General features: G+C 43.7%; 1 protein-coding gene across 1 annotated transcript in view; it reads right to left on the minus strand.

Annotated features, from left to right (window-relative positions):
* Nucleotides 1–1,284: 1,284 nt before the first annotated feature.
* The window catches only part of LOC112071119 (cingulin-like), a 22,339-nt gene continuing 9,375 nt past the window's right edge, over nt 1,285–14,248 (minus strand). The window contains exons 6-11 of the mRNA XM_070439262.1: nt 10,528–10,619; nt 9,149–9,318; nt 8,563–8,731; nt 8,253–8,441; nt 7,727–7,857; nt 1,285–1,819 (exon numbers count right to left, since the gene is read on the minus strand). Coding sequence (XP_070295363.1) covers nt 1,285–1,819; nt 7,727–7,857; nt 8,253–8,441; nt 8,563–8,731; nt 9,149–9,318; nt 10,528–10,619 — 1,286 coding nt within the window. The remainder of the gene's footprint in view (nt 1,820–7,726; nt 7,858–8,252; nt 8,442–8,562; nt 8,732–9,148; nt 9,319–10,527; nt 10,620–14,248) is intronic.

Consider the following 14,248-nt stretch of genomic DNA (forward strand, 5'->3'; position numbering starts at 1 on the left):
TGCCTGCAGTTCCAGACAGGGCAGGTTCACGGGAAGAATTGTTGGTTTTTTCAAACAGCAGGGATCTAGCAGCCACAAACCTTAGGTACAATCTACGTCCAGCCACAATGGGCTAACCGCGTATTGGGCGGGTAAAAAAAAAAAAAAAACTTGCTGGCTTGATATGCAGCTAGCCTTAGGCTAGGGCTAGCTGCGACCCAAATAGATCCTCAGACCTGGTTCCATTGGTCGGCAGGATCACCCCCCCCCCCCCTCTGGAAAGAGAACAAGCAGTCCAGCAACTAGATGCCAAACTGCGTCGCCGGGATCCAAACTAAGAAGATAGGATAGCTACCAAAGAACCTTCCAATACAACTTTTCAAACAACAAATATTGGTTTAGGAGGGAACCCTGACACTCACAGATCTGCCACCACTAGTCCACATTATATCTGAGTATACTATTTTTCATAGTACATTCTCTATTATTTTTCAAACATTTTGTGCTTTATTCAAACTTTCTTTACAAAACAAAATGCCTTTTGAGACTTTTATTGCCTACAATTCTATTATGTATATTATATAATTATGTATATATTATTATTATTATTATTATGCTTATTTATTATTATTATTTGTATATTATATATATTATGTATTATTATTTATTTTATTATTATGTATATTCAGTGCACTGTTGAGGAGAGAGCTATTCAAGTAAGTATTTCATTATACACAGGATACAGAGGGGTGTTTGCTAAAAGTACATGAGAAAATAATACTTTTGATTTGTAGTCCATGGGGTGGCAGGCAGTACTGATCTGCTCTAGCTACAGATGGAACACAAGACAGTCTCCTACCTTCTCCATCTAGGCCTTTTGCGACTTGGTCAGCTGGGCTTTTGGAATTCTGTTGTTCTTGACCGGCCTTGTCTTCTCTTCAGCCCAACAGGGCTTCTGAGCTGGTCACTGTCTCCTGGTGCTGGGTCCTTCTTTAGGTTCTGCTCTGAGCTTGCGTCACTGTCTCCTGGTGCGGGGTCTCTAGTCTGCTCTGAGCTGCGGTCACTGTCTCCTTGGTGCTGGGTTTCTCTAGGTCTACTCTGAGCTGCGGTCACTGTACTCCTGGTGCTGGGTCATCCAGGGTCTGCCTCTGAGCTGGGTCACTTGTCTTTTCCTGCGTTGCTGGGTCACTGTCTCCTGGTGCTGGGTCTCCAGGTGCTGCCTCTGAGCTGGGTCACTGTCTCCTGTGCCTGGGTCTGTCTAGGTCTGCTCTGAGACTTGGGTCACTGTCTCTGTGTGCCGGTTCTCTAGGTCTGTCTGAGCTTCTCTTCTAGAGTGTTCAGCTGAGAAGAGGACAACACCGTCAAAAGGCATTCTTTACCAGTGTTCCTGAAACCGTTTCCAGACCGGTCTGGGCTTCCCTTCAGCCAACCGTGTCCAGACCGGTTGGGCTCCCTGTCGCCAACGTTTCCAGACCGGTCTGGGCTCCCTGTCGCCAACCGTTTCCAGACCGGTCTGGGCTCCCTGTCGCAACCGTTTCCAGACCGGTCTGGGCTCCCTGTCGCCAACCGTTTCCAGGACCGGTCTGGGCTCACCTGTCGCCAACCGTTTCCAGACCGGTCTGGGTCCCTGTCGCCAACCGTTTCCAGGACCGGGTCTGGGCTCCCTGTCGCCAACCGTTTCCAGCGGTCTTGGCTCCCTGTCGCCAACCGTTTTCCAGACCGGTCTGGGCTCCCGTTGTCGCCAACCGTTTCCAGACCGGTCTGCGGCTCCCTTGTCGCCAACCGTTCCAGACCGGTCTGGGCTCTTGTCGACAACCTTTCCAGCCGGGTCCGGGGCTCCCTGTTTGCCCAACCGTTTCACAGACGGTCCGGGCTTCTTTCGCCAACCGTTTCCAGACCGTCCGGCTCTTGTCGCCAACCGTTTCCAGACCGGTCCGGCTCTTGTCGCCCAACCGTTTCCAGACCGGTCCGGGCATCTTGTCGCCCAAACCGTTTCCAGACCGGTCCGGGCTCTTGTCGCCCAACCGTTTCCAGACGGTAGGCTCCCTGTCGCCAACCGTTTCCAGACCGGTCTGGCTCCCTGTCGCCAACGCGTTTCCAGACCGGTTGGGCTCTTGTCGCCAACATTGGAATTAGACAAGTTCAAACAATCTGGAACCAGGCTTATTGTCATATAGTATCTTTATGAAGTGAGAAGTGTGTTTACTAGACTAATAACCATTCTCTCTCCTTTCCTTCCTCCTCCATTTCTTCACCCTGCAGGTTTTCCTCCAGCCGGTCTTCGTCCTTGCAGAGTGAGATGTAACACTCCTGTTACTGCCCACCATCTCTCCATTCACCTCACACAGCTGGCTCTATCCACCGCAGAAGAAATTGATTCCATTGTTAGAGAGGGATATACAGCGGAGACCAAACCTGTTCCTGACTACAGATACTGTTACTCAAAGGACTGAACACATAGTTTGTTGTTATTGATCCCTGTGGGTATTGACCCCAGGGCCAAGCCGTTGGTGGCGCCACACACTCCAGCCCTTCTGTAGCTGTTGTATATTGTAGCTGGTGGTCTGCTTGTGATGTTATTTATCTTGAGCTTTTGTTGTTTCCAGGGTCAGTTCTGACCGAACACGGTTCACTACGCCATGCTGAACTGCTGCTAGGTCCCTCATACCTGACAACACACACTCTCTCCCTCCCTCTCAGTACTGTAGTAATGCATGAGTAATTACACACCCGCACAATCACTTATTTTCCATGGTGATTATATTTGGGTAACCTCAGGAATTCTCACTGTTAAAACACACCACATCTATAAGATACAACATATTCACTGTGTCAATACAACACAAACCAACCTATGATACGATAACTGATTCACTGTGTCATACAAACACCAGCTATATAGTACACTCATTCGACTGTGTCATACAACACACCAGCCACTATATAGATACAAAACTAATCACTGTGTCATACAGACACACCAGCTATATAGATAGTCACAGACTATTCATGTGTCAGTACCAACACACCACTATATAGATACATCAACCTATTCACTGTGTCCAGACAACACACCAGCTATATAGATTACGAAACTAATTCACTGTGTCATACAACACACAGACTATATAGATACATACACTATTCACTGTGGTCATAAACACACACCTATATATGATACAACTATTCACTGTTACAAACAGTTTAGTCACACTTTCACGGTCAAAGCCACACACTAATTAGATACAACTATTCACTGTGTCATACACCACACCAGATCTATGATAGATACAACTATTCACTGTGTCATACAGCCCACACCAGCTATATAGATAAACTATTCACTGTGTCATACAACACACCAGCTATATAGATACAACTATTCACTGTGTCATACAGCACACCAGCTATATGATACAAACTATTCACTGGTGTTCAATACAGCCAGCACCAGCTTTATATAGATACAACTATTCACTGTGTCATCAACACACCAGCGTATATAGATACAACTATGACTGTGGTCATACAGCCCACCCAGCTATATAGATTACACAACTTATTCACTGTGTCATTACAACACACCAGCTATATAGATTACAAACTATTCACTGTGTCATACAACACACCAGCTTATAGATACAACGTATTCACTGTGTCATACAGCACACCAGCTATATTAGATACAATATTCACTGTGTCATACAGCACACCAGCGATATAGATACAACTATTCACTGTGTCATAACAACACACCAGCTATATACGATACAAACTATTTCACTGTGTCCATACAGCACACCAGCTATATAGATACAACTATTCACTGTGTCATTACAGCACCACCCAGCTATATAAGATTAACAACTATTCACTGTGTTCATACAGCACACCAGCTATATAGATACAACTATTCACTGTGTATACAGCCCACACCAGCTATATGATACAACTATTCACTGTGCATACAGCCCCACACCAGCTATATTAGATACAACTATTCACTTGTGTCATACAACACACCCAGCTATATAGATACAACTATTCACTGTGTCATACAGCCACCAGCTATATAGATACAACTATTCATGTTGCTCATACAACACACCAGCTATTATAGATACAACTATTCACTGCTGTCTACAACACACCAGCTATATAGATACAACTTGTCACTGGTGTCATACAGCCCCACACCAGCTATATATATACACAACTATTCATGTGCTCATACAGCACCCAGCTATATAAGATACAAACTATTCACTGTGTCATACCAAACACACCAGCTATATAGATACACTATTCACTGTGTTCATACAGCCACACCAGCTATATAGATACCAACTATTCATGTGTCATACAGCACACCAGCTATATAGATTACATTAAACTATTCACTGTCATACAGCACACCAGCTATATACGATACCATAACTATTCACTGTTGTCATACAACACACCAGCTATATAGATACAACTATTTCACTGTGTCATACAACACCCAGCTATATAGATACACAACTATTCACTGTGTCATACAGCACACCAGCTAATTAGATTACAAACTATTCACTGTGTCATACAGCACACCGCTATATAGATACACTATTCACTGTGTCATACAACACACCAGCTATATAGATACAACTATTCACTGTGTCATCAGCCCACACCAGCCTATATTAGATACAAACTTATTCACTGTGTCATACAACACACCAGCTTATATAGATTACACTATTCACTGTGTCATACACACACCAGCCTATATGGATACAACTTTCACTGTGTTTTTTTTCATACAACAACAGCTATATAGATACACTACTTTCACTGTGTCATACAGCCACCAGCTATATAGATACAACTATTCACTGTGTCATTACAGCACACCAGCTATATAGATACATAACTATTCCACTGTGTCATTCAGCACACCAGCTATATAGATACAACTATTCACTGTGTCATACAGCCCACACCAGCTATATAGATACACAACTATTCCTGTGTTCATTACAGGCCACACACAGCTATATAGTACACAACTATTCACTGTGTCATTTCAACACACCAGCTATATAGATACAACTATTCACGGTCATACAGCACACACTATATTAGATACACAACTATTCACTGATGTCATACAGCCCCCCACACCAGCTATATAGATACAACTATTTCAGCTCCCACCGGTTAGATCAAATACACTGCACACACCAGCTATATAGATACACAACGATTCACTGTGTCATTACAACACACCAGCTTATAAGATACATAACTATTCACTGTGTCATACAGCACACCACTATATAGATACCAACTATTCACTTGTGTTCATACAACAACACCAGCTAATAGAACAAAACTATTCACTGTGTCATACAGCACACCCAGCTATATAGATACAACTATTCACTGTTCAACAGCACACCAGCTATATAGATCAAACGTATTCACTGTGTCATACAACACACACCAGCTATATAGATTAAACTATTCACGTGTCATAACAACACACCAGCTATATTAATACAACTATTCACTGTGTCATACAACACACCAGCATATTAGATACAAACTATTCACTGTGTCATACAGCACACCAGCTATATAGATTACAACTATTCACTGTGGTCATACAACACACCAGGCTACTATAGATACAACATTCACTGTGTCATACAACACACCAGCTATATAGATACAACTATTCACATGCTGTTCATACAGCACACCAGCTATATAGATACAACTATTCACTGTGTCATACAGCACACCAGCTTATATAATACAACTATTCACTGTGTCATACAGCACACCAGCCTATATAGAACAACAATCACTGTGTCATACAGCCACACCAGCTATATAGATACACAACTATTCACTGTATCATACAGCACAACCAGCTATATGATACATAAACTATCACTGTGTCATACAGCACACCAGGCTATATAGATACACAACTATCACTGTGTCATACAACACACCAGCTATATAGATACAACAATTCACTGTGTCATACAGCACACCAGCTATATAGATACACAACTTATCACTGTGGTTCTACAGCCCACACCAGCTATATAGATACAACTATCACTGTGTCATAACAACACAACCAGCTATATAGATACCAACTATTCACTTGTTCATACAGCACGACCAGCTATATAGATACACAACTATTCACTGTGATCATACAACACACACGCTATAATAGATACATAACGTACTCTCACTGTGTCATACAAGACACACCAGCTAATAGATTTACAAACTATTCACTTGTTCATACAACACAACCAGCTATATAAAGATACCAACCTATGATCACTAGGTCATTACAACACACAGCTATTATAGATACAACTATTCACTGTGTCATACTAGCCCACACCAGCTATATAGATACAAACTATTCACTGTGTCAGTACAGCCACACCAGCTATAAGATACACAACTATTCACTGTGTCATACAACAACCAGCATTATATAGAACAACTATTCACTGTTGTCATACAACACACCAGCTATATAATACAACTATTCAACTGTGTCATAAACACACACAGCTATTATAGATACAACTATTCACTTGGTCATTACAGCACACCAGCTATATAGATACAACTATTTCACTGCTGTCATACAACGCAACCAGCCTATTATAGATACAACTATTCACGTTGTCATACAACACAACCAGCATAATAGATACACTATTCACTGTGTCAACAACACACCAGGCTATATAGTACAACTATACTTTGTCATACAACCACACCAGCTATATATGATACAACTATTCACTGCTGGTCATACAGCACACCAGCCTATAATAGATACAACTATTCAACTGTGTCATACAACACCACCAGCTTATATAGAACAACTATTCACTGTTCATACAACACACCAAGCTATATAGATACAACTATTCACTGGTCATACAGCACACAGCCTATATAGATACAACTATTTCACGTGTCATACAGCCACACCAGCTATATAGATACAACTATTCACTGTCTGTCATACAACACACCAGCTATATAGAATCAAACATTCACGTGTGGTCATACAACACACCAGCTATATAGATACAACTATTCCACTGTTGTCATAAGCACACCAGCTATTAGATACCAACTATTCCACTGTTGTCATACAGCACACCAGCTATATAGAACAACTATTCACGTGTCATACAACCACACCGCCTATATAGAACAACATATTCACTGTTCCAACAGCACACCAGCTATATAGATACAACAACATATTCACTGTCATACAGCAACACCTAGCCTATTAGATACACAACTATTCACTGTTCATTACAGCACACCAGCCTTTAGCCTCGAACACTTCGTGACAGCGTCATTGCAATTTTTGTTACACCAGAATACATTCGTTTCAATGAAAACGTGGTTTTTGCCTTTGCAGCAAAACTTATGTGTATAGACGGCTTGACAAAATGGTAGAGAAGGTGAATGTTGAACTGTTGTGTACCAATATCCAGATGAGGCCCTGTGTGCTATTTTGCGACGCTGTCGCCGTGTTTGACGCGATTACAGGTAACTAGCTACTCTTGGATACCAGGACACAGATATCCACATATCTGACACGCAGCCCATCAGAAGTATGACCTAGTGCAAGAGTTCAGATGTTAACGTTAAGACATGCAGTATTCACGTAGACAACCCCAACACAACACCTCAGACTAACCTCTGAGCAACCTCCTGCTTCTCCTGGTCCAACTCCTGGATCATCTCTCTCGTCTTGCGAAACAGCACAGAGTTAACCCCCTTCCCTTTCTCCTCCCTCTGCTTCAGCTCAACGTTCCTCTTCTCTAGGGCCTGGGAAGGGGGACAGACATGAAAACTGAGAATGAAAACTGAGAAACTGAGATGTGTGCTGTGAAAAGAGTTTGACGAATCATAATAATAAATATAATTATAACATTTTATTAATATAATAATAAGAATATTATTATAATAATAAGAATAATTTATTATAATTATGTCATTTAGCACTTTTATTTTATTTTTATTATGGGTGGTCCCAGGAATCGAACCCACAATTCTGGCATTGCAAGCGCCATGCCCTACTAACTGAGCTATCGTGTGAAGAGGACTTGTGTTGACTTCAGTTCTACGATGAAACCCTCTTCACACTATCGTGCCAAACCAGAACTAAACTCTTTTTTGTCTTGTTACAGTTTGTGAAACGCCTTCTAGACTTAGTTACCAACCTCAAGGCATTCTTGTAGGCGTTGCCTGTCCTCCCGCAGTCTGGACAGCTCTTTCTGGGAAGTTACATCTGGATGTGAGTCCATTGATCTGGTTTCTGCTGTGTTGCTGGTCTGATCCTGGTCCACCTGGGTCTGTAGCTGGTCTAGCTGGGTCTGTAGCTGGCCTAGCTGGGTCTGTAGCTGGTCCACCTGCAGGGATAGGATGAGGACAACATTGAAAGTCAGGAAAATATCAATTTTAGCTAACAGATTCAGGGGGGAAAAAACAGGACCCTGGTCAATAGTACGCTACATAGGGTGCCAAACTCACCTGTCCCTTTGAGTCCCGTAGCTGGTCCTGCAGCTTGCTGATCCTCTGCCTCTTCCCCTTCAGACTGGCCAGACAGCGCTGTAGCTCAGTCCTGAGCTCCCTCACAGCCCCCGCCTCCTTCCCTCTGGGCAGCTTGGGGTTGGGCTCAGTCACCTCCACCAGCGGAGTACTGTAGGACAGACGGGATGAGAATACACAGGAAACACGGCGGTGGTCATTTACAAAGCCTGCAGGTAGAATGCTTTATATGTTGTATTAAGCATGTTATAAGCCTTTCTAAAATGTCTCATAGCTTGAGGTCAGTCACCTCCGCCAGCGGAATACTGGTAAATCAAAGAAAACACGAGACATAACAGAGAGACTGGAAGAGACTGAACAGGGTTGGGCTCAACTCTATTTCAATTTAGGAAATAAACAGAAATTCCCCCCAAAATTATTTTATAGTTTACTTTCTGAATTTGACTGAATTTAAAAAATGGAATTGACAGCAACGCTGAAACCTGAAACCAAGTGGTTACTTCAAGTTCATAGTCAATCAAGCCATGTCTGAGGGAAACAAACATTAAAAAATGATTCCGTTGCGTACCTGTGACGTCGTCCGTTCCGCCAGTGAGTCTTCTTGATGCCCAGGTCTACATAGGAATCAGAGAGCTGGTTCTCCCAGATATCTCCTCCGTTCAGCTCAACAGAGAGGACTCCGTGTTTCACTGCAGACCCATACAGACAGATCTGCTCCTTCAGCTCAGACAACTCCTCCTGAGATGGAGAGGGAAAAGGGGGACAGAAAATACTCAAAATGATATAATAAAAAAAAGTTATTATAAAAGGCTCATACATGCTTATAACTTGGGGAGACAAGTGGCGTAGCGGTCTAAAGCACAGTGCGAGAGGCGTCACTACAGACCCTGGTTCGAATCCAGGCTGTATCACATCCGGGCCGTGATTGGGAGTCCCATAGAGCGGCGGACAATTGGCCCAGCGTCGTCCGGGTTTGGCCCGGGGGTAGGCCGTCATTGTAAATAACAATTTGTTCTTAACTGACTTGCCTAGTTAAATAAAAGGTTAAATGAAAAAAAAAATATATATATATCTAAATAACAAGGTTGATCTGCTCCGTCAAACTCCGCCTACAGAAACCAATTACATTAAATATCTACACTTCTGCATTACAAACAAGTGTTTGCACGACACACATTTTACAATTCTTTAATGAACAACTCCAGTCAACATCTACATTTCTACATTAAAAAATTATAATAATACACCTTCCTAATATGGAGTTGCCCCCCCCCCCTTTAGCCCTCAGAACAGCCTCAATTCGTCGGGGCATGGGACTCTACAAGGTGTTGAAAGCGTTCCACAGGGATGCTGGCCCATGTTGACCCCAATGCTTCCCACAGTTGAGTCAAGTTGGCTGGATGTCCTTTGGGTGGTGGACCATTCTTGATACACACTGTTGAAACTGTTGAGCGTGAAAAACCCAGCAGCGTTGCAGTTCTTGACACAAACTGGTGCGCCTGGCACCTACTACCGAACCCTGTTCAAAAGGCACTTAAATATTTTGTCTTGCCCATTCACCCTCTGAATGGTACACATACACAATCCATGTCTCAATTGGCTCAAGGCTTAAAAATCCTCCTTTAACATGTCACCTCCCCTTCATCTACACTGATTTAAAGTGGTTTTAACATCAATAAGGGATCATAACTTTAACCTGTCAGGGGTATTCAACTCTTACCCTACGAGGTCCGGGGTCAGCTGGTTTTCTGTTCTACCTGATAATCAATTGCATCCACCTGGTGTCCCAGGTCTAAATCAGTCCCTGATTAGAGGGGAACAATGAGAAAAATGCAGTGGAACTGGCTTCGAGGTCCACGGTTAAATTTGAGGGTCTCTATGTCATGGAAAGAGCAGGTGTTCTTAATGTTTTGTACACTCGGTGTAAAAGGATGTGAGAGAAAATACCTGCGAGGCTTTGTTTATGTCGTCGCTCACGGTCTTGGCCGTCTGAGTCTGCTGTAGTTTGATTTGCAGCTGGCGCATCTCCTGCACTGAACCTAGACAGCCAAAAAGATGCAGAGAGACAATGTAAGTTAAATTCATTCTAACACTGAGCGTTCGAGTGGATTCATGCCAAAGCTACCCGCGTTACCCATTAGCACTCACATTCTCAGTCAAACCCTTCTGTTGATTTTAAATTGACATTACTTTTTTTCTTTCTCTAATGATACATTCAACCTCAAACTGTTAAACTCTGACCCCCCTCTGCTGGCATTTTCTAAACAACACGTAATATTGTATACTACCCTCAAAGTACATTTCGGTATTTAAAAAAAAGTCTTACAAAACACATGCTTAGTACTGTTAGAATGTTCAGATAAACATGTCAGAAAATGTGACAACTACAGAGCCCGACATACAGCAGACCCCAAAAAACTGAAACGTTTTGGGGGGGGGGGATAGGGGTCCCACAATTGTCCCCATGTTGGGTATTAAGAGATTTGAAAGTCTAGATTTGAGATAAAAATATATGTCACCAAATATTGTTCCAAAAGGAATGTACATTTTTTTTTTTAAATGTTAATGGTTGCGGTCAAAACATACACAACTTCCCATTGGAACACAGCCATGTTTTTGCCATTTTAAAAAGTGCAGGGGCTTGTGTCGTACCTTTTTCCCTCTTACAGGAATGATATACATATGAGGAGAAAGCTGACGTCTCTACCTATCCATTGACGTAAATATATCCTCTGTCTGATTCCCGATTCGTCTAGATAGCAGTAGGAGATCACATGACTTCTCTCTTGGCCACTTGAAACCAGTTGCGTCTGGTTTTGGTAGTGAGTCACTGTGCCAAAATATGGCTGAACGGGGTTTTCAAGCCTGACATCTTAAAAATGGGTTACAGGCTTTGGTTTTTTCCCCCCCTTTATGTTTTGAGGTTGGACTTTAGCACGTAGCACAGTATTGGTTTCACCTCGTTAGTCAGTATGTGTTACACCTGTGATGGCTTGCTATCTCATTAGTGGGAAGGTGTTTCACCTGTGCTGGCCCATGGGCTATTTAAGAGGCGCTGGCCCAGTGCTCTTGAGATGCAGCGGGTCAACCTCTTTAGTTAACTCTCCGTATTTGATTTCTAGACAAACAACCCATTATCTGATTTCATTTTTGCTCAGACTTTTTGGTTTGCTTCCTGTGTTTATGTTTGGTGTGGGTTTTTATTTTGTTTGCTTCTCCTTGTGCAGATTAAATGGGTGCTTATGGTGGGTGTCTTTTAGATTACAGTTGTTGTAGCTAGTCAACTTTCAGTAGACACCCCCATGAGTGTCTTTCAGAGCCCCTCCTAAAACCTGTTTCGTTTTGTTTGTTGGTCAGTGACTCTTTGTAAATTCCTCCTTCTGTTGGAGCAACATTCTTGCTGGGGAACGTAACAAAATACCTTAGAAATCAGGGATTTCAAGTTAGTTATTTTATGTTTTTTTAAATAAGACACAGACAGTTAAACTTACCCTCTTTTCCCATTCACTTTTCCGATTGTAAACGATGAGCTAGCTAAACGGCGCATGTGGATGATGCGTACAAGGTAATGTGGATGGAGAAGGGAATGCTTTGCTTTACGATGACAATCAGGGTGGACCCTTTCCATTCAGGTTTTTTAAACTTCTCTGATATATTATTAAACATCTAGATTAAGCAGGTCTGATGCTACATTAAAAACCACTAGATTAAGCAGGTCTGATGCTACATTAAAAACCACTAGATTAAGCAGGTCTGATGCTNACGTATGTTAGGCTGTTACTCCTGGCAGTTCCAGACAGGGCAGGTCACGGGGAAGATTGTTGTTTTCAAACAGCAGGGATCTAGACAGCCACAAACCTGGTACAATCTACGGTCCCAGCCACAATGGCTAACCGCGTCATGGGCTGGGTAAAAAAAAAAAAAAAAAACTTGCTGGCTTGATATGCAGCTAGCTAGGCTAGGCTAGCTGCGACGCCAAATAGATCCTCAGACCTGTCCTTGGTCGGCAGGATCACTGGAAAGAGACAAGCAGTCCCAGCAACTGATGCCAACTGCGTCGCGGGATCCAAACTAAGAAGATAGGATAGCTACCAAGAACCTTCCAATACACTTTCAAACAACAAATATTGGTTTAGGAGGGGAACCCTGACACTCACAGATCTGCACCACTAGTCCACCATTATATCTGATATACTATTTTTCATAGTACATTCTCTATATTTTTCAAAACATTTTGTGCTTTATTAACTTTCTTTACAAAACAAAATGCCTTTTGTACGACTTATTGCCTTACAATTCTATTATGTATATTATTATTATTATTATGTATATTATTATTATTATTATTATTATGTATATTATTATTATTATTATGTATATTATTATTATTATTATGTATATTATTATTATTATTATGTATATTTCAGTGCACTGTTGAGGAGAGCTTTCAAGTAAGTATTTCATCATACACAGGATACAGAGGGGTGTAAAAGGTACATGAGAAATAAACTTTGATTTGTAGTCCATGGGGTGGCAGGCAGTACTGATCTGCTCTAGCTACAGATGGAACACAAGACAGCTCCTACCTTCTCCTTCTAGCCTTGGACTTGGTCAGCTGGGTTTGGATCTGTTGTCTGACCTCCTTGTTCTTCTCTTCAGCCCACAGGGCTCTGAGCTGGGTCACTGTCTCCTGGTGCTGGGTCTCTAGGTCTGCTCTGAGCTGGGTCACTGTCTCCTGGTGCTGGGTCTCTAGGTCTGCTCTGAGCTGGGTCACTGTCTCCTGGTGCTGGGTCTCTAGGTCTGGCTCTGAGCTGGGTCACTGTCTCCTGGTGCTGGGTCTCTCAGCTGTCTGCTCTGGGCAGCTTCTCTTCTAGAGTGTTCAGCTGAGAAGAGGAAACAACACCGTCAAAAGGCATTCTTTGTACCGTGTTCCTAACCGTTTCCAGACCGGTCTGGGCTCCCTGTCGCCAACCGTTCCAGACCGGTCTGGGCTCCCTGTCGCCAACCGTTTCCAGACCGGTCTGGGCTCCCTGTCGCCAACCGTTTCCAGACCGGTCTGGGCTCCCTGTCGCCAACCGTTTCCAGACCGGTCTGGGCTCCCTGTCGCCAACCGTTTCCAGACCGGTCTGGGCTCCCTGTCGCCAACCGTTTCCAGACCGGTCTGGGCTCCCTGTCGCCAACCGTTTCCAGACCGGTCTGGGCTCCCTGTCGCCACGTTTCCAGACCGGTCTGGGCTCCCTGTCGCCAACCGTTTCCAGACCGGTCTGGGCTCCCTGTCGCCAACCGTTTCCAGACCGGTCTGGGCTCCTGTCGCCAACCGTTTAGACCGGTCTGGGCTCTTGTCGCCAACCGTTTCCAGACCGGTCCGGGCTCCCTGTTGCCAACCGTTTCCAGACCGGTCCGGGCTCTTGTCGCCAACCGTTTCCAGCCCGGTCCGGGCTCTTGTCGCCAACCGTTTCCAGACCGGTCCGGGCTTTGTCGCAACCGTTTCCAGACCGGTCCGGGCTCTTGTCGCCAACCGTTTCCAGACCGGTCCGGGCTCTTGTCGCCAACCGTTTCCAGACCGGTCAGGTGCTCCCTGTCGCCAACCGTTTCCAGACCGGTCTGGGCTCCCTGTCGCCAACCGTTTCCAGACGGTCTGGGCTCTTGTCGCTTGGAAGTGTCACGT

The sequence above is a fragment of the Salvelinus sp. IW2-2015 genome, unplaced genomic scaffold (genome assembly GCF_002910315.2).
Source record: "Salvelinus sp. IW2-2015 unplaced genomic scaffold, ASM291031v2 Un_scaffold1525, whole genome shotgun sequence".
Taxonomy (NCBI): Eukaryota; Metazoa; Chordata; class Actinopteri; order Salmoniformes; family Salmonidae; genus Salvelinus; species Salvelinus sp. IW2-2015.